Consider the following 23,963-nt stretch of genomic DNA (forward strand, 5'->3'; position numbering starts at 1 on the left):
TGAAGGTCAGATGGGACAAGATCCCGCATCGGGCTGTGCAGTTAACGCGCTTCAATGACGACGAAAGCACCGCCCGAGTCCGTTTGCATTTACTACGACGCGTTGTATTTCGAATAAGGCCAAAGAAAAACTCAATTAAGTTAAGTGTTTAATTTAAAAATAGAAAATAAAATAAAACAAAAACCAAGCTACGCTTTAAACCACTTTACCTTGACTCGGTTCGGACAACAGCTTCAATTCGTTTTTCAATTTCTTTTTTTTTTCTGTCTTTTCTACGCACGTGTCTTGCTCTATTGATTGTATCTCCCCCTCCTGCGCGCACCTGTCTTCGGTAGTGATTATCTTTTTTGTGCTTAAATCGAAAAGTTAAGCGGCTGAACACAAATTTGACCAATTGACGAGCGTCTAATATTTTTTTTCTTTGGCTGATTTATTTAATGTGCCTATTTATGATTTTATAAATATTTATTGTGTTAATTCAAACGAAAAAGTTAATAAATAACTAATTTGTGTCCTTTGTGCTATTTAAAACAAAAACCTATTACAAATTGCGGTAAGTATTTTTTCATTTTTGTTTTGGCGGGAAAAAATGTGTGCTTATAACTGTGTGCAAGAACTTTTATCTCTTCCCGATTTGCTTTAGCGCAATGTTCTTCCAAAATGTTAACGGCATGTTAGCTAGTTAACAGCGCTCTGTTCATGCTAAACAACAGATATGTTTAACAGAAACGTTTAAATCTAATGCTCAATACAAAAAAACGTTATTCAAATGTGGAAGTGTATAAGATATAAATAAAAAATCTCAAAAATCTCAATTTAATAAAAATACAAATATATATATTAAACGAAATGCGTGTGATTTTTGGTGCTTATATTATGCATATACCTTTGAGCTGCAGTAGCAGGGAAATTCGACTCTGTGGATATGACAAAAGAGAGCGCTCTCTTTATTAACAGCCGCTCTCACAAGCTGTCGTCGCCTGACAGCTCAAGCCCAACTCTCTGTAAGTTTGTTTTGTTTGTAAGAATCGAATTATTTTGCACTCTCTGCGAGCGGTTCGTTGACCCAGGCGGCCTCTTTAGTGCATTTATCCAGGCGTCGGGCCACATTTTTCCCATTGGCTAATCCCAATTTACAGTTGCCGCCTTCTGTTGCCTCGGCAGCTTTTGCCGCTGACAAAAGCATGCGATCGATCCCTGGCCTCCAGCTCAAATGCCGACAGTCCGTTCAATTGCCTTCGAGTCGTCCAAGTGAAAGCAGCAAAGTTCCTAGCTAAAAATAAAAAAAAAAAAAAATTATAAATAAATTGCTAGCAATTTATGCGAAAACAATAAAAAAAAAAACCAATATCACTTCCAAGTTCAAAGTTATTTCATACTTGAAATATATCTTAAAAAAAAGAAAATAAAATAAAGAGATCAACTTTATTATAATAAAAGACTCTATATATGCTAATATAGACAAATCTATTGCGTTGATCACAATTTAAATGCCTTTCGTCGAAAGATTCGTACAAATTCGTAATTTTGTTATGAACGTTTGTCTCGTCGAGGCCCAACAATTTGTCCAGGACCTAACGCATGCCATTTGCTTGGACTTTCGAGGCCTACTCAATCTTAAATAGAGCTGGCGAACTGGTTCGGTAAGTGGTTCGGTTGTTCGAAAAGTGACTCAGTTAAAGTGAAAGTGTAACTGTAAATATATGTATGCCCAGTTTTTTCTCTTCTTTCTTTTCTGTGCGTTCTTTGCGTTTCCGTTTCTGCAAATGGGCTGTGTCAAAGGAAACCTCATGGCTGTCTAGCAAATATCACAGAGAGGTTATGTTAGTGCCTGGAAATTAGAAAACTATCTAAAACTCATTCGTAATTATAAGGGAAACCGAATGCATTCATAGCCATAACCTCAAAGAATGGACTTCAATTATAATTATATGACAACTTTGAACGATTGATTCCATTCCATTCTCATTTCCATTTTCGCCTTACTTTTACGGCCATTTGTCATGTACACTGTTAACATTGCACTTTCATGTTTCATACACAGCTCACCTCATCAATTACAGTGTTGCTCAGACTCAACACACACACACACACACTCACACACACACACACACACACACACACACACACATACACCTACTCTCACACACGCACCGAATCGCATCTGAACCAAAAACCAAAGACGAACATCCTTTAAACGACCTTTTGCTTGGTTTTCAAAACTAAACGACCATTCGATAAACAAATTGAACAAGTTGCAAACAACAACCGTTAATCGATTAGTTGATAACCGTTAACCGTTAACCGATAACCGATAAGCGATAACAACGACATGCTCTCCTGTGCCCCATTTAATAAACTGATTTACCCAACGGCCGCGGACATCTCTGCCATGGCCAGCGCCAAAGCGACCCCCGTCGCCGTCGGCCTCACCACCCTCTCCCTGCCCACGGGCCCAGCGGGGGCCAGCGGTGCGCCGAGCGAGACGCAGAGCGAAATCTCCTCGGTGGACAGCGACTGGAGCGACATACGGGCCATTGCATTAAAATTGGGCGTACAAAATCCGGACGATCTGCACACGGAGCGCTTCAAGGTTGATCGACAGAAACTGGAACGCTTGATAATGGGTAAAAAGTGTGGCCAAATTATTCGAATTATTAACAACAATTTAACTACAATTACAGCGGACAGCGCCATTGAGGGCATGAACGGGGCAGAGTATTTCTTTGATGATGTAAGTTGAGAATTCAATTCGTAAATTCACATAGAATACTTTCTGCATGACATATTATATTTTATTTAAATTTAAATTAATTTAAATTTTATTGAAACGTCAAACGTCAAGAATTTTATATTTTTCCTTGACCCCATTCCTTTTGAATTCCACTAATTTATTAATTTAAAATTATTATATATATGTGTTATAATAATAATAATATCCTCTAATATATTTCCCTCATTATTAGATTATGTAAGCGTATTCCAATATCCTTATATACTAATATCTTTAGTTAAATATTAAATTTCCCTCTAATTATCTTTTATTTATTTAACAATATTTTTATTTTATTATAATTTTATTCTGTTATATAGGTAGTTACATAATACAGTGAAAACTAGGTAGTGAGAGTCGTTTATTAATATTCTTTTAATTCAATATATAATTATTATTATAGACAAAAATATATATATTATTCTATTAAATATGCATGTACATAATATTAATTTCTAATTTATTTTTCTCCAGTCAACATTATTATTAAATGTGTGCCTATATTAGATACTCGCTAATATCCTTGTCGAATATTAAAATCTAAAATATCCTATAATTTTGATTTATTCTTGAAACTTTTTAATAATATTTTTACATAAATTTCAATTTTTATGTATCTATGAAGTGTTTAAATTTGTATTCTAACTTTTTGGAAACGAACTCTAAACTTTATATTGTCCAAAAACACAAATTGTTTAAAATAAACACATCTATTTGTTGCAATTGATTTTTGTATTTTTAAAATACTTATTTTGAGTGAACAATCTATTAATTAACTGTCGTTTTTTATTTTATTCAAATTTATTAATAATATGCTCGTGTTGCTTAAGCTCAGATATAAGTTAGTTGAGACTTGAACCAGGAGGACCTCTCAGGCACATGTCACAAGTTTCAACTTTATTGTCTTATCTTATATAATTGCAAATGGAAGTTGGAAGATGGAAGTTGTTCGGGTTTTGCTCAGTAGGCATTCGATTTAGTGTATAGATCAAATATATTTCACACTCGTACAAATTATTTAAACGTTACAACAAAATTCACATTTAAACGTTTAGCCGACACATTACAAATTTTAGTGAAGAAACCATAAATGTTTAGCTAATTATAATTACCGAAACAAAATTCAAGTGTATTATAAAAAGACGCATATATATAACCTATATATGCATATATACTTATTATCTTTTAGATCATGAACACCACGGATACATATGTGAGCTGGCCTTGCAGACTGAAGATCGGCGCCAAAAGCAAAAAGGGTGAGTCCCAAAAATACCTACACTTATGCAGCTTATATTTATCTATCTATCTATCTATATATCTTCCATCTAGATCCACATGTGCGGATTGTGGGCAAGGTGGAGCAGGTGCAACGTGCCAAGGATCATATTCTGGGCAGTCTTGACTCCAGGGTGCATATGAAAATTTACATGAATATTCAGCTGTATTTTCTATATATCTCAATATATTTCCTTCTGTTTTTTTTTTTTTCTTTCAGGGCACTCGCGTCATTATGAAAATGGATGTTAGCTATACGGATCACTCGTATATCATTGGACGTGGCGGCAACAATATTAAACGCATCATGGACGACACGCACACGCACATACATTTCCCGGACTCGAATCGTTCGAATCCAACGGAAAAATCAAATCAGGTGTCGCTGTGCGGCAGCCTGGACGGCGTGGAACGTGCCCGTGCTCTGGTGAGACTATCGACGCCGCTGCTCATCTCCTTTGAGATGCCAGTTATGGGGCCAGGCAAGCCGCAGCCGGATCATGAGACGCCATACATCAAAATGATTGAGAGCAAATTCAATGTGCAGGTAAATGAAAAACACTTGACGAATAGGAATAAAGTCGGGTTTCGGTTTACGGTTCGAACCAGCTCAATTTCATGCTTGCCTAGATCCCAGGGTTGAGCCCAAGTTAATTATCCCATAAGAGTCTTTTACTCAAAAATGTGATTCTTTTTGTAGCAACTTAATTTCGATTCAAATTCATGTTCAAATAATCTGAATTTCTTATATCGCCATCTGCTTGGGCCAGGTCATATTCTCATCGCGTCCCAAGCTGCACACATCTCTGGTGCTGGTCAAGGGCTCCGAGAAGGAGTCGGCGCAGGTGCGCGATGCCACCCAGCTGCTGATCAATTTCGCTTTTGAGAGCATTGCGGTAAGTTTCACGTAGAGCAGCATTGGAACTGATATTAAGTTGCGTCTAATTTAGAGCCAAATTCTTGTGAATGTGCAAATGGAAATATCGCCGCAACATCATGAGATTGTCAAGGGCAAGAACAATGTTAATCTACTGAGCATCATGGACCGCACACAGACCAAAATCATTTTTCCTGATCTGACTGATATGAATGTTAAGCCGCTGAAGAAATCACAGGTGACAATCAGCGGACGCATCGACGATGTCTATAGGGCGCGACAACAGTTGCTTGGCAATATGCCCGTTGCATTGATATTTGACTTTCCGGACAATCAGACCGATGCATCCGAAATAATGGGACTCAATCTCAAATATGGTGTCTATATAACGCTGCGCCAGAAGCAGCGACAGAGCACACTAGCGATCGTCATCAAGGGCATTGAGAAATTTATCGGTGAGTCTTTGAAATATTTGTAGAAATTTGTAGTCTCTACTCTTCTCTGCGTTGACAGATAACGAATTACCAATACGATTACGATTACCAATAAACGATATGAATTTATCGATAGTCGAACGCATTATTTACCATTTCTACTTTACGATACGAATATCGATATATTTGACAGCAGGACTCAGTTGATGGTTCAAACCCACACTTTGCCTGCAGGTTCAGTTCGTGGACCACATTTTCCTCATCAAGTAGCCTCCAGGCAATGCTTTGAACTTCTTTCACTTATCAGAAACAACTTTTTCAACTATAAAAAAAAAAATAGTAAACTTGAAAGGCAACATTTATAATATTGAATATTTTTATGTCACAAAATTCAATGTCATAAAATTCAATATTTTGCATTAAAATTTATGAATAGAAAAAAAATCTATTACAAATTGTCTCGCTTTACGTTTAATTTATACGACCTTAGCTTTACCTTCGTATCCAATTAAATTTCTGCCATTCGAGTTTTGTAACAATCTAATGCATAATCGCTTTGCATTCTAGATCTATAAATATCCTATAGACCCCTCGCTTAAATGAGTTAATGAATTATGGAAAATTCTTTGAAAATATATCTTGAAATTATATGCGTATAAAAGATTTATATTTAAGTCAGATAATGTACTGGAGTTGTCTTTTTTTCTTTCTGGCTTTGAGTCTTCAGTATAATTTAATTTCCTTTTATTTTCTTAAGAGATATTTAAAATATAAATACAAAAATATGTATATATCGACTTTAATTATTGATGTCAAAATGAAATGAATTAAACTACTTAGGACCAATTATGATAACTTTATTAACCGAATATTTTTAACGTTTTCTCAAAGTGAAACTTCCCTCTAAAATTGACATAAGAATATTTAAAATTAAAATTAGTTAAAATTTCAAAAGCTCTTCAAATATGATTTAATCAAGTTTAATTTATTTATTATACAAATTCAATAACTCTCAAGTAATAGTGAAATATTTCTAGCCCGAAAATTTATATATACAAATATTTATTAAAATAAATGAGAAGTAACTATTAACTATAGTAATTTGTTTAGGGTGTTTACTTAACTTCTTTTAAGCATTGCGATTGAATTTAATTAGGATTTCCGCAAGTATGTTCCCATACTCGAGATATTGATTAGAAAAGCTAAGCTTAATTAAAAACTGATTTAGGAAAAATTGTATTAAACTAATATGTAAAATTAAAAAGCTTAAGCAGCCAAATTATCAAAAAAAAAAAAAAACTTATAAAAATATTTAGTATAGAAAAACTACAAAAACAATAATAAAAAACTAAACATTTTTAAATATTAATTTAAAAATTTTTTTTTGAAATAGTCTTTAAAGTTATTATGAAACAATCATTTTTAACATTTTAATATAGAAAAGCAATTTAAATAATGTTAATGAACAAAAATGTTGAATACTACACAAAATTAGAGAGTAGATTTCTTGTAGAGGTGTATAACCATGCCAAATACTAAGCAGCTTCTCATTTATCTTGCAGACAAAATCTATGAGGCACGCCAGGAGATACTACACCTGACAACGCCCGTCATCAAGCCGGAGATACCCGATCATTATTATATGCCCAAGGACAAGGATGTGAGTCTGGCGTATCGTTCACAGTTGACGGCTCTGCTTGCGGGTTATCCGGATAGTCCGAAGACGCCCTCGTTGTTGCCCCCAACAATGGGTGGCCAGTTGACGCCGTATGGCAATAAGGCTCACATGCTGCTCGCTGCTAATGTGGGCGTTGGCCTGACCACGCCCACGGGCATATGTGCGCCCACGCAGAAGTATATGCAGCTGCATAATAGTAGCTATCAGCCGCGCCAGGTATCGACCATGAACAATCTCAGCAATTGCAGCAATAATAACAGCAGCAACAACAACAACAACAACAACAGCAACAATAACAACTGCAGCAGCAACAACAACAACAACATCAGCAACAATAGCAATAACATCAACAACAACAACAACAACAACATCAGCAACAACAACAACTATCTGCAAGTGCCCGGCAGCGGTCTGCTGAAACCGCCACCCGCTCCGATGCCTTCAACGAACGTTGGCCCACCGCCCACAGTGGGCGTGAATCTGTCACCACGGAACAGTTGCAGCCAAAATACCAGCGGCTATCAGAGCTTCAGCAGCAGCACCACCTCACTGGAGCAATCGTATCCACCCTATGCCCAAGTACAGGCGGCCGTATCATCGACCTCCTCCTCATCGGCGGGCGCCAATCGGGCCCACTATTCGCCGGACTCGACATACAGCAGCGAGGCGGGCAGCATTGCGGGCGCCGCCGCCCGACTGGGCCGGCGCCTCAGCGATGGAGTGCTGTTGGGTCTGGGCAATGCCACGGGCGGGGGGGCACATCTGTTGCCCGGCAGCGCCGAAAGCTATCGCAATCTGCACTATGACCTGGCAGCAGCAGCTGGCAAACAGCAGCTGCAGCAACAGCAGCAGCAACATCAACAGCAGCAGCAGCAGCAACAGCAGCAACGCGCATTCGATTTTGATATGAAACGTGCGCTCGGTTTTAAGGCCATGGAACGGACTCCGGTGGCCGGTGAGCTGCGCACCCCAACACCGGCCTGGCTGGGCATGGGCTTAAGTCGGACCTCGCCGGCTCCGATTGAGACGGTCGATGATGGCATTGGCAATGCTGGCAATGGCTGGCGCATGCCGCCTCCACCGCCGGGCTTGGGCTCACCCTATGGACTGAGCGCGACAACGGGCCTGCTGGATGCAACGCCCGTCAGTCGGCGCATGCAACTCTCACAACACAAGGATATACACACCCTACTGACAAGCCTCGGCCTGGAGCATTACATAAGTGAGTAAATCCGCACTCTAATCAAATTCTCTGTAACTTCCATTAATTATACAAAATTAATTCAGTTCCCTAAATCCGCTTGTCTGTCTGTCCTTGAGATCTCTCCATAAAATAAAGCTCAGATCTTCTATTGCTGCCAATCGCTATCTATCTTAAAAGAATGCAATCAGCGTCAATTTTCAATTTTAAATGCAATATATTGTGGATAATTTTTCTATAAATTATATTATAGATAAAATGGAAGATAGATAAATTATTTTATATAATAGTTCAGATAGGCTAACATTGAAAAAATCAGTCAAAATCAAAATCTTCCTATTCAATTTATACTCTAGAACTATTATATTATTAGATACAAAATACATATATATTTTAAAAATAAATATATATATATAAATATATATAAAAGTTAGTTTCGATTATTTTGTACTGTAGTTTAGTCCAACGGACTTATTTAATATTTATAATTTCATATCCTGACACCTTTTTTATATTTGTTGAGAATATCAAAAAATATATTTTATTTCCATATATATTTTTTTTTCTTGCACAATATGAAAAAATGTTCGATAAGTTAGTTTAAAAAAAATTATTTTAGCACGACATTTCATATATTAATTTTTATTTATGACAATTTCCTAGTACCAGCTGGGAATATTATGAACATATATTTTAATATATAAACTAATTTTTAAGTGCAAGAAATGATCGATTTTTTCCCATAAGTTAGTTTAAACATTTAAGTCGATTTTTTATATTATTTTTTGATATTTATATTTTTATTTCGTATTAATTTGCTAATATGAGAATATATAAACATATTTTGCTTATGTACTTAATTAATTCCCTTTTTGTTCTATATATAATTAAAAATGATTTTTTTTCGTTCCATTGCTTTTATTTAAAAAAAAAAAATTTTAAATTGTTTTATTAGAGCTTTAATTCAAAAAGTCTGAACACTAGTTAGAAATAACTTAAGCTCCAAGTATAATATAGAAAATATTTATATTTACATTTATTTCTTTATTGATATATAATAGCAAGAAATTATTTTAAAAAGTTATTATGATAGTTTTTTTTTAAGGATAATTTTTGTGTCATATTTTTAAAAGTTGTACGTCTTTTTTTTGTGTTTTACCAATTTATACAAATTTTTCAAAAATATAGGGACTAAATAGCCCGATATATATACAAAAATCTATTTAGTTTCTTAGCTTATTAGGAATTTAACAATTTATTATCTAGAAAGTGTATTATTATTAGAATTATTATTAGTTTTATAAGCATTAATTTTATTATTATAATTATTATTCCTTTTATTATTTCTATTATTATTTTAATTATTATTACTTATATTATTATTATTATTATTATTTTTATTATTATTATTTTTTTTATTTTTATTTTTTAATATATTTTTTTGTAGGAATAAAGGAATAAGGAAGAAAGTTGGGAATAGTATGGGAATATAGATTTTTTCCATTGTTGTTTTTTCTTCATTTTTCATTGATAGCTTGTTTTATGCACATTCTCTTACAATTTGCCAATTTCATGAGCCATCAATGTTGTGTATTGTTTTTTTTTTCGAAAGAATCCAATGTAGAATATTTGTATAAAAGATTTGCGTAGATAACTTGTGTAGACGACTTATGTACTTTAGTGTAAGATTTAAATTTTCCTTATGTCATATGTGAAAATGTAAAAGCGTCGCAGAAGATTTGTAGATGTTCAGTCTATTCCCATTCGGTGCTGCCGAAGTTTAATGTCGTTTTATATTTATATTTATATATTTTCTTGATAGACTCAAGTGTTGACGACTTATGTAGAAGACTTGTGGAGCAGAGTTCGGAGATTTTTTGTAGCTTCTTTTGAATTGTAGATCGTTTTAATACGATTTGTTCTACTCAAATTCTTTTCGCAGAGTTATTAAGCGATATTGTCAGTGTTGGTAAGAGTATGCAGAAAGATTTCATTATCCAAAAATTGTTAAACGGCATTTGCAGTTTTGTTGTGTTAGCCTTGTTTATGCGTTGAATTCGTTGAGATATTGGTTTCTTCGTTTGTTGTACTTTTGAGATATTTGATGCGAGGTGAATTTGATGTAGTGTTGGTGAGGTGTCGATAAATAAGGAAATAGGTTTAGATAAGGATATTATTTGAATTTCTTTTTTTTTTGTGTTTTTGTTAATTTAATCAAATGTATTTTTTTTCCTTGAGTAGTTTGTGATTTATTTTGTTTTTTCTCTCTTCGTTTTGTTTTTTTTTTTTTTGTTCATATTTGTTCATATTTTTAAATATTTTTTTTGTGCTTTTTTTGTTTGGTTTGTTATGTTCTTTTTATTTTATATTATATTTTGTTTTGATTTTTTTGTTTTTGTTTCTTTTTTTGGTAACTTTTTTTCTGTTATGCTTCCATTTGAGCATGTGTATAATATATAATGTGTGTGTAATAGAGTATAATTATTTGTTTTTTTCTTTTTTTTTTTATATTTCTAAATGAACGTAAATATTATAGTAATTTTACAATAAGTTTGAATATTTGTTTAATATTATTTCTGACTTCATTTGAATTGCCTTTAAATTGTTTCCATATAAATATACCGAAAATATAATATACAATTTTTTTATTTATTATTTTTATATTGTTTTTGTTAATTGTTGGTTTTATTTTCTAGAAATTTTCGTGCTGAACGAAATCGACTTGGAAATGTTCTCGACCCTGACCGAGGAGAATCTCATGGAGCTGGGCATCACCGCGTTTGGAGCTCGCAAGAAGCTGCTGGCGGCCATTCATACGCTTCTGGCCAACGAAGCCGCCTGCAGTAGTATGCCCAGCAGCAGCTCCTCGCAGAGCTCCTCGCCGCGATTCTCCGGCAGCGCTGCGCCCGGAGCTGAGCGTCGCCCCTCGAATCAGTGGTAATATGCTGTGGATGGTGTTGGTTTATCCATGATGATGAGAAGTAGCTTAAAATAAAAAAATTACTGCAAAAACCCAAAAAAAAAAAAAACAAAAACAAAAAAGAAACCAAAAAAAAAAAAAAAAATTAAGAAAAATGTAATAATAGCTTAAAAATAATGCCTACACTCAACTCATTTATTTATTCAACGTAATCCTAAGGTCGCTTGGGGCATTGAAAACTGTAACAACGAATGCGAGACCCACAAAAAAAAAACATCAAAAACAAACACAAAAAAATACAAACATAAACATAAACAAAACAAAGTAGTGTGCACAACAAAATTCACAATTTCCCGTTTGGCTTGACTAATACTCGCATTTGTGCTCAAACGAAATTTATTATATGAACTATTTATGAATATATAAACAAACGTATTTATAATGTATATTGTAAAGAAATGAATTTAACTGATGGAAAAAAAAACACAAATTGTTAGAAGAATACGTAACATATATACCCCTTGTAAAAAAAAAAAACAACGAAAAAATAAACAAAAAACTAATTGGATAAAACCAGGGAATATTGCTTTTGAAAAAACTAATTTCGTAAATGTATTCAGAACAGCCTAATGAATATTTCTTATATAAAAAACTAAATTAAATTTTAAATAAACACTTTAACCAAAAATACTTTTCCTAATTAAACATTTAGCATATTATAAGTATTGAAAATATCCTATTTTCAAAACTTATTTGATTCTATTTGCATTTTATTATAATTATTTACATATACTTTGTTTACATTTATTTTATATTTTAAGACCGGTATTTTTAATAGTATTTTTTCCATTCAGCATAATCAAAGATCAAATTTGTTTTGACACTTAATATGCATTTGTAGAAAGGGGTTTTTCTTTCAGATTTCTGATTATTGTTTGTAACCGAATTTTAAATATTCGATAGTTATTGCTTACGATGCTTGTGTTCGATATCTCTATCAATACTTGTTCCGGTACGCTAGTTCATGAGTGAATAAGCAGGGTTGTATTTTGTCGATAGCATTAGATACCGATAATATAAGATATCGATTTTAAAATGGTCTGCTTATCCCAATTCGAGCAGTAAAATATATACAATTGCAATCAGCAGCATACAAACAGATAGCGCACATGTGGTCGCATGAGATTCAAAAACGTGACCTATGCTAAAAAATATTATGTTTGAATGATAAAAAATAAGATAAAAATATTCACATACTACTGCGGCAGTCTCATCGCCTTAGTAAAATATCTATAATCGATAAATGATAGCTAAGTCGTGAACAAGTTTGGAACTGAATCAGCTCTCGGTTCCAAAAAACTACTCACTAGAGACAATTCATGTGAATTGCTTAATCATACAAAATATATTCATACCTTTTAATTAATAAATAAAATATGCGAGTAAAGTCGCACACTACATTGAAGTTAAAAATTCAAATTATAAAGTACTTGTTAAGAAAATCTTAATAAATTTTTGTTGGAAAAATGAAGTTGATAAAACCATAGAATTGTTGAAGTTGTCGCAATCGATGGGCAGGATTAAGGAAATTGATGGTGGTCAGGGAGGCGAGTTAGGAGAGGTAGGAGAGCTGCAAAGGCAGTTTCAGTAGTAGAGTACTCGATCATGACTACTTCAATAAGACTCAATACGATGTGATAATGGCAGTTATAGCCAAAGTAAAGGTAGATTAAAGGGCGAAAACAATAGTAAAATGTTTGGATTGAGGAGAAAGAAGGTTGCTCGCAGCAGAACACCCACTGAATAATATTATATTTGAATTATCTGACTTACATTATATCTTGACTTCTCAAATCACGATATTGAAGTCACATACAATTATTTTGAAACCACCACGAATACCATTGTAAATTGCTCATCACGAATCTATCGATAGTTATTGTTGGAAGTTCGAGAAGTAAATCACGCAGTACAAGCAGTCTAAAGGATCTTTTGATTTGTATTAAACTTTATAGAACATAAAAGGAGGCAAAGCGGGGTGAAAACTAACATCTCCTCAAAACAAAGATAATAATTCTATAGGAAGAAATACAACAAGTGTTGCGGTAGAGCATCCTTAACTTATGTTGCAGATCCACCGATACTTGCTGGGGCGAACTGCATATAATAGCCAAAAATTGTGAAAATCCGTCTCGAAGAACCAAATGTTGTGGTAGAGCGTCCGCAGGGCTTCCAGGTAAACTTCTGTTGAATTGCTGAATCCTTGGGGAAGCGCTTATGCTCTGCACAACATTTTTTCGTTGGTTTAAGAAAAACACGTTTGTTCACTCTTTAGGTTATTTGTCGTCTGGTACTTTCTGATTCTATGTTACAATGTTTTAGTTTAAGTGTAAGTGTAAGTGAAGAATATGTTTTTCTGCTGGTTCCGGAGTCAGAGCCAACTTCATTGAAGTAGCGACGGCTAGATACACTTATTGTGTGAACAATAAGAAAAAGAATTATTCAATTATTTATTTGATAAGGAACTAAAAAGAAGGAAATAAAAAAGGATTCGAGGTACAGAACACGTTAGAAGAACCAACAGGACAGATGCAAATTGATTCAATCTAGAGAGGATTTGAATGGTTTTTTTTTTGAAAATATATATACATCTGTCAATCTTTTTAAAATTTTCCATCTGGCATCTATCGTAACTATATCGCTAATATGTAGCATGCGTACATATGTATATACATACATATGAATAAGGCTGCAACACTTTGTTGTTATGCCAACAGAATGCAAACATAAGCAGCGACTTTGTCGCAGCGCGCCTAACGATAAGTGCCCTCTGCGCATATTCAAGTGCAGACAAATAGCTAAGTCAGCGTTCTCACGCTTGACCGTCGTTGTGTATACATATGTGCGCGCATGACTCTCTCTGACTCTCTTGCTGTATATAATAAGCCTAAAAACCATGTATGTCAAACGGCTGCTCACTGCTTCACGGTGGACAGCTCGAACTCGAAAAGAAAACAGATAATAAAGAACCATCAAGAAAGACGGACGTCTTTTAATCTTGGAACCATTACATGGCGACCGTGACAGGACGTGACAAAAACATGAAAACGTTAAGATACATAACTTCAACTCTAATTTTAAACCAGTCATAAAAGTAATTAAAGGAAGTAAATTAAAAGGAAATAACACTCAAAAACAACTGAAACAACGAAGCATCTGGAACGGCACACACCCTGGAGAATCAAAAATTAACTGAGTGAGTACAGGGGGCATGAGCTCTAAAAATACTTTAAAGCTAAAAAGGCGCAGTCGCATTAAAGAGCGGATCAGGCAAAGAAAGTCTGAGATCGTAAGACTCTTATATAAGTCCTTAAACCCAATACCTTGGGAAACTGCAGTCAAGCTACATGACGAGCTCAAACATCTTGAGTCGTTAAACAAAGTAAAGAGCCCCCCCTGTCCCTCAGAGGAAAAACTTATTAATCCAGTTTCACATCGACCACAGCCACAACCTCTCTCTGACTCTTGCTGTATATAATAAGCCTAAAAACCATGTATGTCAAACGGCTGCTCACTGCTTCACGGTGGACAGCTCTAACTCCAAAAAAACATTGAATAAAGAACCATCAAGGAAGACTGACGTCTTTTCAACAGGGAACTAAGTAGTATGCCGTTTATCGAGAACTCACTGTAATCGGCATTAACCAAACATATTGAAAAAAAGAATTTGAAAAATGTTTGAATTAAGAAGAAGAACAATTTAGATATATGTAGCAAAAAAAAACAGCCAGACTTGGGTCTTATCTGTTTGAAATAATAAATAGATGAAATTATAGAAAAGAAAATGACGTATTTTCATCAGGGAACTATTATAGTAGTATGCCGTTTATCGAGAATTGACTGTAATCGGCATCAACCAAAAGTATTGAAAAAAAAAAGAATTTGAAAAATGTTTGAATTCAGAACAATTTAGGTATATGTAGCAAAAAAAAAAAACAGCCAGAACTAAACACTTGGGTCTTATCTGTTTGAAATAATAAATAGATGAAATAGAAAAGAAAATTTTTAAATCAAGAATAAATCAGAAGAGAATAATACGAGAAATTCATTAAACAAATCGAGGAAAATTCATTCACCTGCATTAAAAGTCGATTATGAAAAATGAAAAAACTCATAACACATTCTAACTACAGAAAATAATATGTTCATTGTGAGCATAGGAAAAATATTTAAAATTTCTTCGGCCAGCCGAAGTTAAAGATTTGCAAAGTGTTAGCTATAAAATTAGATATAGCACTGCGGACGGGCGGACCTAAGTCGACTCAGCATTTTGATATATTTAACTAACTAGTTGAACTTTTTTTTAACAATTTGTTTACAATTTTAAATTATATTGTCATTTTTTTAACGTTCTCGTACACACATTTTTACAATTTACTCAAATATACTAGAAGCAAAGCTGAGTCGACGGCGCGAATTTGCAACACGTCACAACGCGACAACGTTTGGACTGAAATGAACTGAGGATCACGGCTGTAGCAGCCCTTTTATAGGGCCAGTTCAGGTACATGGACCAGGTACAAACGGACCTTCAGCTAACGGTCAGACAGGCAACTGACGGATTCAGAAGAGATTGTCCTTGGCAAATAGCTCGGCTATTCAAGGTAACGCGTTTTTTCCAGGAAATATTGTACGTACCTAAAAACCAGAAAAACCCGGTTGTAAATGTTTGCAAAAGGCAGCAAAGGCTTTTTTTGCACAAAATTTGCTATAATTTTTGAGCAATTAAAATAATGTTAGCTGCCTATATAAATACATATTTTATTTAATAATTATTTCTCCCTTTTGGGCAAACTTAATGTATAAAGAAACTAACTAACTTGCGCTAATTTTATAAATCGGCATAAGTATATAAATTTATAACAAATCATGTTTTAGCATCTTAATTTATGTTAATTCAAATATACATACATATATATTTTGGTATTAATATCAATATTAATTTTGGTTCCTATTTAGTTTTAATATTAAATAAACGATTTGTTAACTTGTTATTTTTTTTATTCAAAATATTGTTTTATGTCGTGTTATAATATAATATATTGATTTTTGAATTTACTTCCCGTTTTTAATTAAACATTTTTTAAAATTTTGTTTGATATTTTACATAATGTTATAGTATTGTTTTATAATTATGCTCAATTGATATATAATTTTTGTTATATGTAATTTTATAATTTTTTATTATATTGTTTAATGTATTTATTATATCTAAATATTATTCTATATAAATAAATAATCAATAAATATAGCATAAATGTTAAGCGAGAGTGTGTGAGGATGTTCGTCATTTTAAGTCAATGTCAAGTGCCATCTCTAACAACCAGGCGCACATAACAATCAGCTGCTGTTTTAATCTTCGTATTCCCATCACTTCAATTAAGAATGTTCAGAGAGCGTAAACTTGAGACACGTGCATTTTGCTCTCACAGCAAGGTAACACACACGTGCATACTGATAAGCCTCCGATTATGCTCGCACAACTACTCGCTCAGCTGAGCTCTCAGCTGCGATCCGAGCTGCTCCTTATGCCTTGTGTCTTGTAGTTGTTTTCTCTCACCCCCTCTCCCTCGAGAGCGATAAGGCAAACAGCTGCACTCAGCACAAACAATACACATACAAATGTAAGGGCGTCTGAGTGTGTGTGTGTGTGTGTACGTGAGGGTGAATGTTATGTGAGTTGGATCGTAGCTCATCAGCAGAGTTGAGTGGAAGCTGTATTAAGCGCTGTTCCAATAGCAGAGCCATTGAGTAATAAACTGCCGTTAGCATTGATTTATGCTGTGTGCATGTGTGTGCAGCTTTGCTGTGAGGGCAAAAGTCGCCTCCAGCCCGCGCTCTCCGTGTGCGCGGAGTGGCAGTAATAAGAATTCGAAGACTAAATCAGATTAAACAGTTACCTATTTTATGAGCCTGTTCCTTAGTGATGGCACTTGACGTTGACTTGCGATAGTATTACTTCATATATCTTTAAATCAAATGTATATAATATTGGTTACTAAAGTTTTCACAATTTAAACTTAATTTGTATGAAATATTAAAAACTAATACAAAAAAAATATATATATTAAAAAAAATATAATAAAATTATTGATAATGGATAGAGAGAGTTTATATTACATATATGTGTGTAGGCCTCTCTGTGCCCAGAGATGAGCACTACCAAAAGCCAAATCGATATATTTATTGATATTATTGATTTTAAAAGGATAGTTAAGCCCAACTCTCCTCGCATTGACAAACAAACATGTATCAACTCAAGCACATATAGCACATGCATATGTATATATTATAAATCAGAGCATAACTCTATCCACTTAGGCAACTATTTTAAGTGCCTTGTTGGGAGCTCCCAGTTTGATGCACTGCCAAAATGTCCTGCCAGGCGACTTTCTGTCTGCCCCAAAAGGCTCAGCTGCATAATTGTAAATCAAATAGGGAAGAAAAGGAAAAAGAAGAAGCAGCAGCAGGAGCAGCCTAACCAGTTGCCATTCACGGCCAAAGGACCAAAGGACTCAACAAACGTGAACACGGAAATTGGTTGCCATTGGGCAAAACACTTGAAGCGCAAAATGTCATAATCATAAAAATTGCAATTATGCTGATGTGTGTGTGGCCGCAGCAACTGGAACAACACATTTCCAGTTCATTAGCCTGCCACGCCCACCACGCCCACCATCCCAACCAGCCAACCAGCCAACCAGCCAACACACACGCACAACTCATTCGTGTCTGCCAGTTGGCAAGCCTTGTGGCGGAGTCTGTGCTAGAAATAATACAAATTATGCAGACAACTGGAGACAATAAAGTCATTAGCATCCTCATCGGCCAACTAGGATAACGGCCAGCCCAAGGATAACAACTCGAACGGGGCGAGTTCAGCGACTCGATAAACTTTACAACACTACAAAACATGATGCCACAAAATGTGGAGCGCCAATGCGAATTATGAGATCATCAAGATTAACCGGAAACGGAACCGGAATCGGAATCGAAACCGGAACCAGCTGTTCACAAAAATGTAAAATATAAAACTGACTTTTATATTGTTTTAAGAATAAAACTTACAATTAACAATATTATAAATCATATTTTTATTAAAGGCTATAAAAGTAAATATAAAAGGATTAAGAATAAGCTTTTATTGTAGTTTTTATTTATTTATGTGCGTATATATTATTTTATTATTATTATTTAATAATTTGATAACAGAATGTTTTTAGGGCATATTTGTTAGCGAATAAATATTTTCATGTATATATTTTTAATTATAATTTATTTTATTAATTAAACTAATTTAATATTTTTATTTATTTATTTTTTAAATTTAAAATTAGTTGATGATTTTATTTTATTTTATTAGTTTCGAATATTATTATTGCCATTTCATAATAGAATGCCATTTGATGCATATTTGTTATCAAATATTTTCTGTTGATTGTTTTTATGTTAATTCTAATTTAATTTTTATAGACTTTAATGAAATTTTGAACTGTGGGTTTCGGGAAATTCCACCCGCATGTTGTGGGAAAATTGCGAAAAACCTTTGTATGACATTTGTTTCTTTACCATCTGATCGTCCTCAATCAATTTCAAAGATCGTTTTCAACATTCATTTGTGGGTTTTTTTACAATTTTTAAAATGTGCATTCCTATCTTGGTGGAAAGGGTGCTCTAAAATTTGGTGGGTGCTCAGTTTTCTTTTTAAAGATCTATGCGAAAAATCATTTGAGATGTATTTCACACTTTTCGCCAAATTCAAGATACCTCGTACGATTTGTTTCTCACTTTAAAACATTGATTTAGTGTTCTATGTAGTTTACATAAAATTTTATTGTTTTATATTTTATTTTATATTGTTATTTTATTTTTATTTAAATAATCGAGTTGCATATCGATAAACCAGTGTATCCGTTGCGCAAGCAGTGGATTTGTTTGCGATATCAAGCAGTATTCAGGCACAGAAGCAGTTAAGACGTAGGGGAAAATTACATGTGCACTCAGCAATTTGGAAGGGGAAATGTGAGGTGACTTTACTTGTCTTAGGGGAAGGTTCGTGGAAATGCAAGCAGTTCGAAAACCTCTTTACATATCAAGCAGTTCGCTATTGTGTCAACAAAACAGGAGTAAGCGAATAGTTGGTAGCCTCAGGTATTCCAAATATTTGCAGAAATAGTATCAGTGAGGTAATCGTGATTAATATGAATTATATTAAGGATTATAATCTGTATACTTTGAAACTTTCAAAATTGGCATAGCCGTTAACTAAATCGCATTCTTTGAAATCCGTTTTGTATAAATATACATATACATTAACATATGCATACAAATATATATATATTTTTTGTATATTATATGTTTGCATTTTAATATTGAGGTAATTTTAAGCTTATATTAAATTTCCAATAAGGTAAATTGCAAGAAAGGCATAAATTGTTGCACCCCTTGCCTAACGCCAAGCAGGTCAACTGCTTGCTGACCAATAGCCATAAACACGCCCCTCACTTGTTGCCCCTGTTGACACACTTAACCGGCCAAGCGCTCACAACCAAAAGGGCGCTCTCTCTCGCTCTCCCACTCTTACGCCAACAGACTGCTCTCGTTGGATGCGTTTGTTAGGCAACAAGCCGAATGCAGCTTCGTACAGTGCTTCGTGCAGCCAGCCGAAGCATGTGCGACGCTTCGGCCGCCGCTTTCGTTGTTCAATTTCAGTGCAAAGGACACGAAGCGACACGACTCGGTAAACGGCTCGCGAGTTCTTAGCTTAGTTTTCATTGCGTTGTCCTTGCGTGAGGATTGCTTTGCGTTTCAGCTCCGTCGCAGTTTTTTTGTCGCGCGTATAGAGGACAGCAGCAGCAGCAGCAGCGAAGCAACAAACTGCAGCCAACAAATACGCGAATTGTAACTCACGTTGCTACGCAGTATATTAGTGTATATATGTGTGTGTGTTTGTGTGTGCGCATATTTCCAATTTCCCGCAGCGAGTCGTGTGCAGATTTTTGTGTTTTTGACATTGCACCTGAGCAGCTAAAAGAAGCGGGCGAAGGAGTAGAAGGTGAAGCATCATACAACAGCAGCAGCAGCAACAGCAACAGCCCCAGCTGAACCAAGGAACAACGGACCGGCGATCGACCTAACGGCACACTTTGTTTTTGCTGCCAGCGTATATGTGTGTGAGTGTGTTCGCGGCGCTGTTGCTTCAGAACTGCATGTGTGCGTTTGTGTGTGTGTGTGTGTGTGTGTGCTTGTGCATGACGTGCAGTCACGTGTTCTAAGGTGATTTTAACGAGTTCCGTGATACGCGAAATAAGATAAGAAACAACGAATAAAAGTCACAAGCAACGACAAACGACGCTAAAACAAAAACCCGCAAGTAATACCAATACCGTTATAGTACTCTGCCCCCCTCTGTCTCTTACACTCTTTCTTATACTCTTTCGCACTCGCATGCTGCGGCTCGCTCTAACGAATCTAAATGAAAACAACAGCAAATTGCATTAAATTTGTTTGCCAAACTGTGCGAAAACAGACGAAAAGAAGAAATGCACAAAAATTATCAACAAGGTTTTAAAGTGTTGCAAAATGCGTGAAAACGTTTGAAGCAAATATACAAAACGAATTATAATTCACCCGAAACTCAACTTAAACATATTGCGAATTGCATTTATTTGGACTTTGTAAAGGTAAGCCAAGAGTTCTAAGAACATAAATAATAAGAAGATTTTCCAGCTCTGAATTCTTAACTCGAACTGTTCTGACTTGCTTTTTTGTGGCATATTTTCCGTTAAAAAATGTTGCCCCATATACAAAAAATGCAAATCTCATTTATACTTAGAATGTGTACAACGTATATTTGTTTGATATTATTTTTGTTAACAATCATTTTTTGAATAACCAGAATGGCAAACACATTTAAGCAACGGCTTTTATTTATACTCCTTTATTTATAATATTTATTAAATAATCTTTTCTAGCATTTACTTATGTATTTAAATTCTTGAAAAATAATAAATTTTACATTTTTTTTGCTATTTTTAAATTTTATTTGAGCAGTTTTATAAAACCAATTTAATGTTTTGACTGATAAACTTTTTTAAAAACTCTTATAAGATATCCTCTTAATATTTCTCACAAATTTGTATATACTGGAATATTTTCCTCCAATGTGTGAATTGGAGTAGAATTATTTTTTTAAAATTATTTTTCTATTACTAAAAGTACTTTGTACATAATTTTAATTATAAAAATTTTTAATGAAGTGTTCCTTTCAATCAAATTCAAAATCAAGTTCTTGAAGTTTTATTGTTATAAAATTATTATTGCTACTTACTTTTTTGAATAGTCTTTTAAGTCAGAAATATGATTTTAAGGTCTACTCTATAAATATTTTTTTTACTTATTAACATTTGTTTAAATGTACCTTTCTTTTAAGAGCTCATCATGCAAAGTATTTACTAGAATATTTTACGAAAATTATCTCCCAAGAGCTTAAAAAATTAAACAAAAATTTACCGGCAAACTTATTTCTAGATATTAAAATATTCGTATGGGAATATTTTGTCCAGTTTATGTATGTATATTACATTTTTTAAAATTAAATATTTAATAACACAGACAAACACAGTCTGCACAAAATGAAATTGGTTGATAAAGTGTACAGTCCTTTTACTAGAACAGTCGAGGTCCCAGGCGAAAACATACAAAAAATAGCGTCTGGTTTGTTCGCTTTCCCTTATTCTCAATGTTTGATGCTTGCAATTCGCAACAAGTTGAAGCTGCGAATTTACCGCTGGCTTTTCAGGCAATTTACTAATTTAGATTGTGTTGTTATCTCTATTTATAAAATTAGATTAGAGGCTTAGTTTAGGAGTTCTTTAAGAGATCCTCTCAAAAATAAAAAGGCCTTCTTCTTTTATTCCTTTATCTTTAACTATTTTGTATTCAAGCTTAGAGTTAAACAATTTCTCTTGAAATAATCCTTCTACAATTCGAAAACTTTTGCCGCAAACTAAATTATTTGGGAATTTCGAAAATGTTGATGTATTTCTCGATAGTTTCGTACATTCTCGATTGTGCTTATCGCTAAATACATTTCAATCAGGCCATTTAGGCAGTTCCGTGGCCAATTTCAATTTCCACATGTGTGGGCGTGTCATGGACTGTCCGTTCGTATGGCTTGGCAAACAAAACTTGTCAAATGCACAAAAGTTGTGCTCATGAGTTGGGGATTGAGAACATGAGGACTGGGCGCACAGGACTCTCTGTGCTATGCAACAATGTGCTTTTTTTTCAGCTTCAGCATTTGTCGTGCGTCCTTTCACATGTCTTGCTGTGCTCCTTATTTCCTTGCCATTCTTTTTTCTGCTGATATCATTGACGGAAAATGTCAAATGCATAGCTGAGCTTTTTATTTTTTTTTGCCAAATATGCTGAGTCAGGCATAAATTGTAGTTGTTGTTGCTGTTGTTTTTGTAGCGCACAATCAATATGTAGACAAGTTTCTGGGGCATGTTTGATTGACTGATTGATATGCGTCATGATTTATTATAGCCAGTCGAAGGCCAGGGACCTTTGGGGCGGCTTTAAACCCTTAAACTGTAGCTAGTAAAAGCCAGCTGGACGGGTGTGCGTGACTGAAAGATGCCCTGTAAGCAGCTGGATCTGTTTGTGCCGGCTCTTGTATTATATTATTTCTTTGAAATGCGTACCGAGTATAAAAACTAAAATACAAATATTTCACATAGAGCTTAAACAGGCGCAAGGCTGTGAAATAACATTTATTTGCTGTTGCCTACTCGCTCGCACTCTCTCCTTCTCTCTCTGTCGCTAGCGCTGCATTTTGCGCTTTTGGCCATAAAAATGCCAAAAGTTTTTTTTCGTCCGCTTTATGCGAAAAATAAAGTAAATAATGAACGCTATTTAGCACGGCCAAGGGGCGCATTAAGTTGTACCGGATTATCCTGGCACCCAAAAACTCCATCAGCAGGAGCCGCAACAACAACAGCAGCAGCAACAACAACAACCGAAGGGGGCAACTGGTGACAAGCGTTTAATGAGCTGTGAGCTGCGAAAAGGCGCCTGCCGGTCCAGTCCAGGAATTTTAACAATTTTTTACTGCCACCTGCAAGGACAATGCATTCTTCTTCTACCTCTGCTCTGCTGGCTAAAGGCATTTCTCTCGACGCCAGCGTTTTCTTCTCTCATTTTTTTGTGCGCTCTGCTGTGGTTTATGCGCAAGATTTTTCAAAAATTTTCCAGCAAACAAAAAAAAACTCGCCCAGTTCACCTGGCAGCTGCGTTAATTAGCTTAAGGTGCGTCGTTGTGGGAATTTTTGCAGAAATATTGCCAAGCCTTTTCGTAATAATATTGCTTCATACAGTCTGTTATTTTATATATATTTTTTCTTAGTTTTTCTTGGCTTGATAAAGTTTTGTAATTAATTTGCATTTAATTAAAATGAAATTTAATGCTGATAAAGTGATGTGAGCTCAAGCGCATCTGCAAAACCTGCAATTTGTATGACGACAGCTGATGGAAGCCAAAGTACACAAAAAGTTGTAGACTTCACAAGACATAAATAGTTGTAGGTTACCTTAACATAAGGCTTAAACATTTCACGCCATTTCGGCATTTGTTGCCAAGAGATTGCAGAGGCAAGTCTCTAACTCTTGTCATTATTCATTCGGCTATTGCTGCTGATCAAGAATATATATACTATATGGGGGGTCGACATATTTTCTT

The 23,963-nt window shown here is 34.6% G+C and overlaps 3 protein-coding genes and 1 long non-coding RNA gene across 6 annotated transcripts in view; 3 read left to right on the forward strand and 1 right to left on the reverse strand.

The window, feature by feature from the left end:
• The first annotated feature begins 1,225 nt into the window (after positions 1-1,225).
• Positions 1,226-2,227, forward strand: LOC116649873 (uncharacterized). The gene is made up of 2 exons (XM_032433095.2): positions 1,226-1,643; positions 2,045-2,227. Exon 1 carries the CDS (start codon positions 1,491-1,493, stop codon positions 1,623-1,625), a length of 135 nt encoding a protein of 44 aa, XP_032288986.1. The 5' UTR covers positions 1,226-1,490; the 3' UTR covers positions 1,626-1,643; positions 2,045-2,227.
• A 105-nt stretch (positions 2,228-2,332) lies between these two features.
• BicC (protein bicaudal C) lies at positions 2,333-11,316 on the forward strand. The gene is made up of 9 exons (XM_032433094.2): positions 2,333-2,627; positions 2,685-2,734; positions 3,963-4,032; positions 4,106-4,185; positions 4,272-4,598; positions 4,822-4,947; positions 5,002-5,383; positions 6,925-8,262; positions 10,938-11,316. The coding sequence occupies exons 1-9, from the start codon at positions 2,333-2,335 to the stop codon at positions 11,180-11,182; spliced, it is 2,913 nt and encodes a 970-aa protein (XP_032288985.1). The 3' UTR covers positions 11,183-11,316.
• LOC138911192 (uncharacterized) lies at positions 10,424-15,677 on the reverse strand. The gene is made up of 2 exons (XR_011416576.1): positions 15,585-15,677; positions 10,424-11,244 (listed from the first exon to the last, which is right to left on the reverse strand). It is a non-coding gene; the product is annotated as an uncharacterized lncRNA (long non-coding RNA).
• A 4,327-nt stretch (positions 15,678-20,004) lies between these two features.
• The window catches only part of beat-Ia (beaten path Ia), a 54,656-nt gene continuing 50,697 nt past the window's right edge, over positions 20,005-23,963 (forward strand). For 2 of the 3 annotated variants that reach the window (XM_032433113.2, XM_002057500.4), the window contains exon 1: positions 20,005-20,904. The gene's annotated coding sequence lies outside the window, so the exon portion shown is untranslated. The remainder of the gene's footprint in view (positions 20,905-23,963) is intronic. The other variant, XM_032433114.2, reaches the window with a different exon arrangement.

The sequence above is a fragment of the Drosophila virilis genome, chromosome 4 (assembly GCF_030788295.1).
Source record: "Drosophila virilis strain 15010-1051.87 chromosome 4, Dvir_AGI_RSII-ME, whole genome shotgun sequence".
In the NCBI taxonomy this organism is placed as follows: domain Eukaryota; kingdom Metazoa; phylum Arthropoda; class Insecta; order Diptera; family Drosophilidae; genus Drosophila; species Drosophila virilis.

Excerpts from the sequence above, each read along its gene's own strand:
- LOC116649873 (XM_032433095.2), top strand. The coding sequence starts at position 1,491 with ATGCCTTTCGTCGAAAGATTCGTACAAATTCGTAATTTTGTTATGAAC.
- BicC (XM_032433094.2), top strand. The coding sequence starts at position 2,333 with ATGCTCTCCTGTGCCCCATTTAATAAACTGATTTACCCAACGGCCGCG. Across the intron at positions 4,599-4,821 it reads AGAGCAAATTCAATGTGCAG|GTCATATTCTCATCGCGTCC; the intron begins GTAAATGAAAAA and ends TGCTTGGGCCAG. Across the intron at positions 8,263-10,937 it reads CGGCCTGGAGCATTACATAA|AAATTTTCGTGCTGAACGAA; the intron begins GTGAGTAAATCC and ends TTTATTTTCTAG.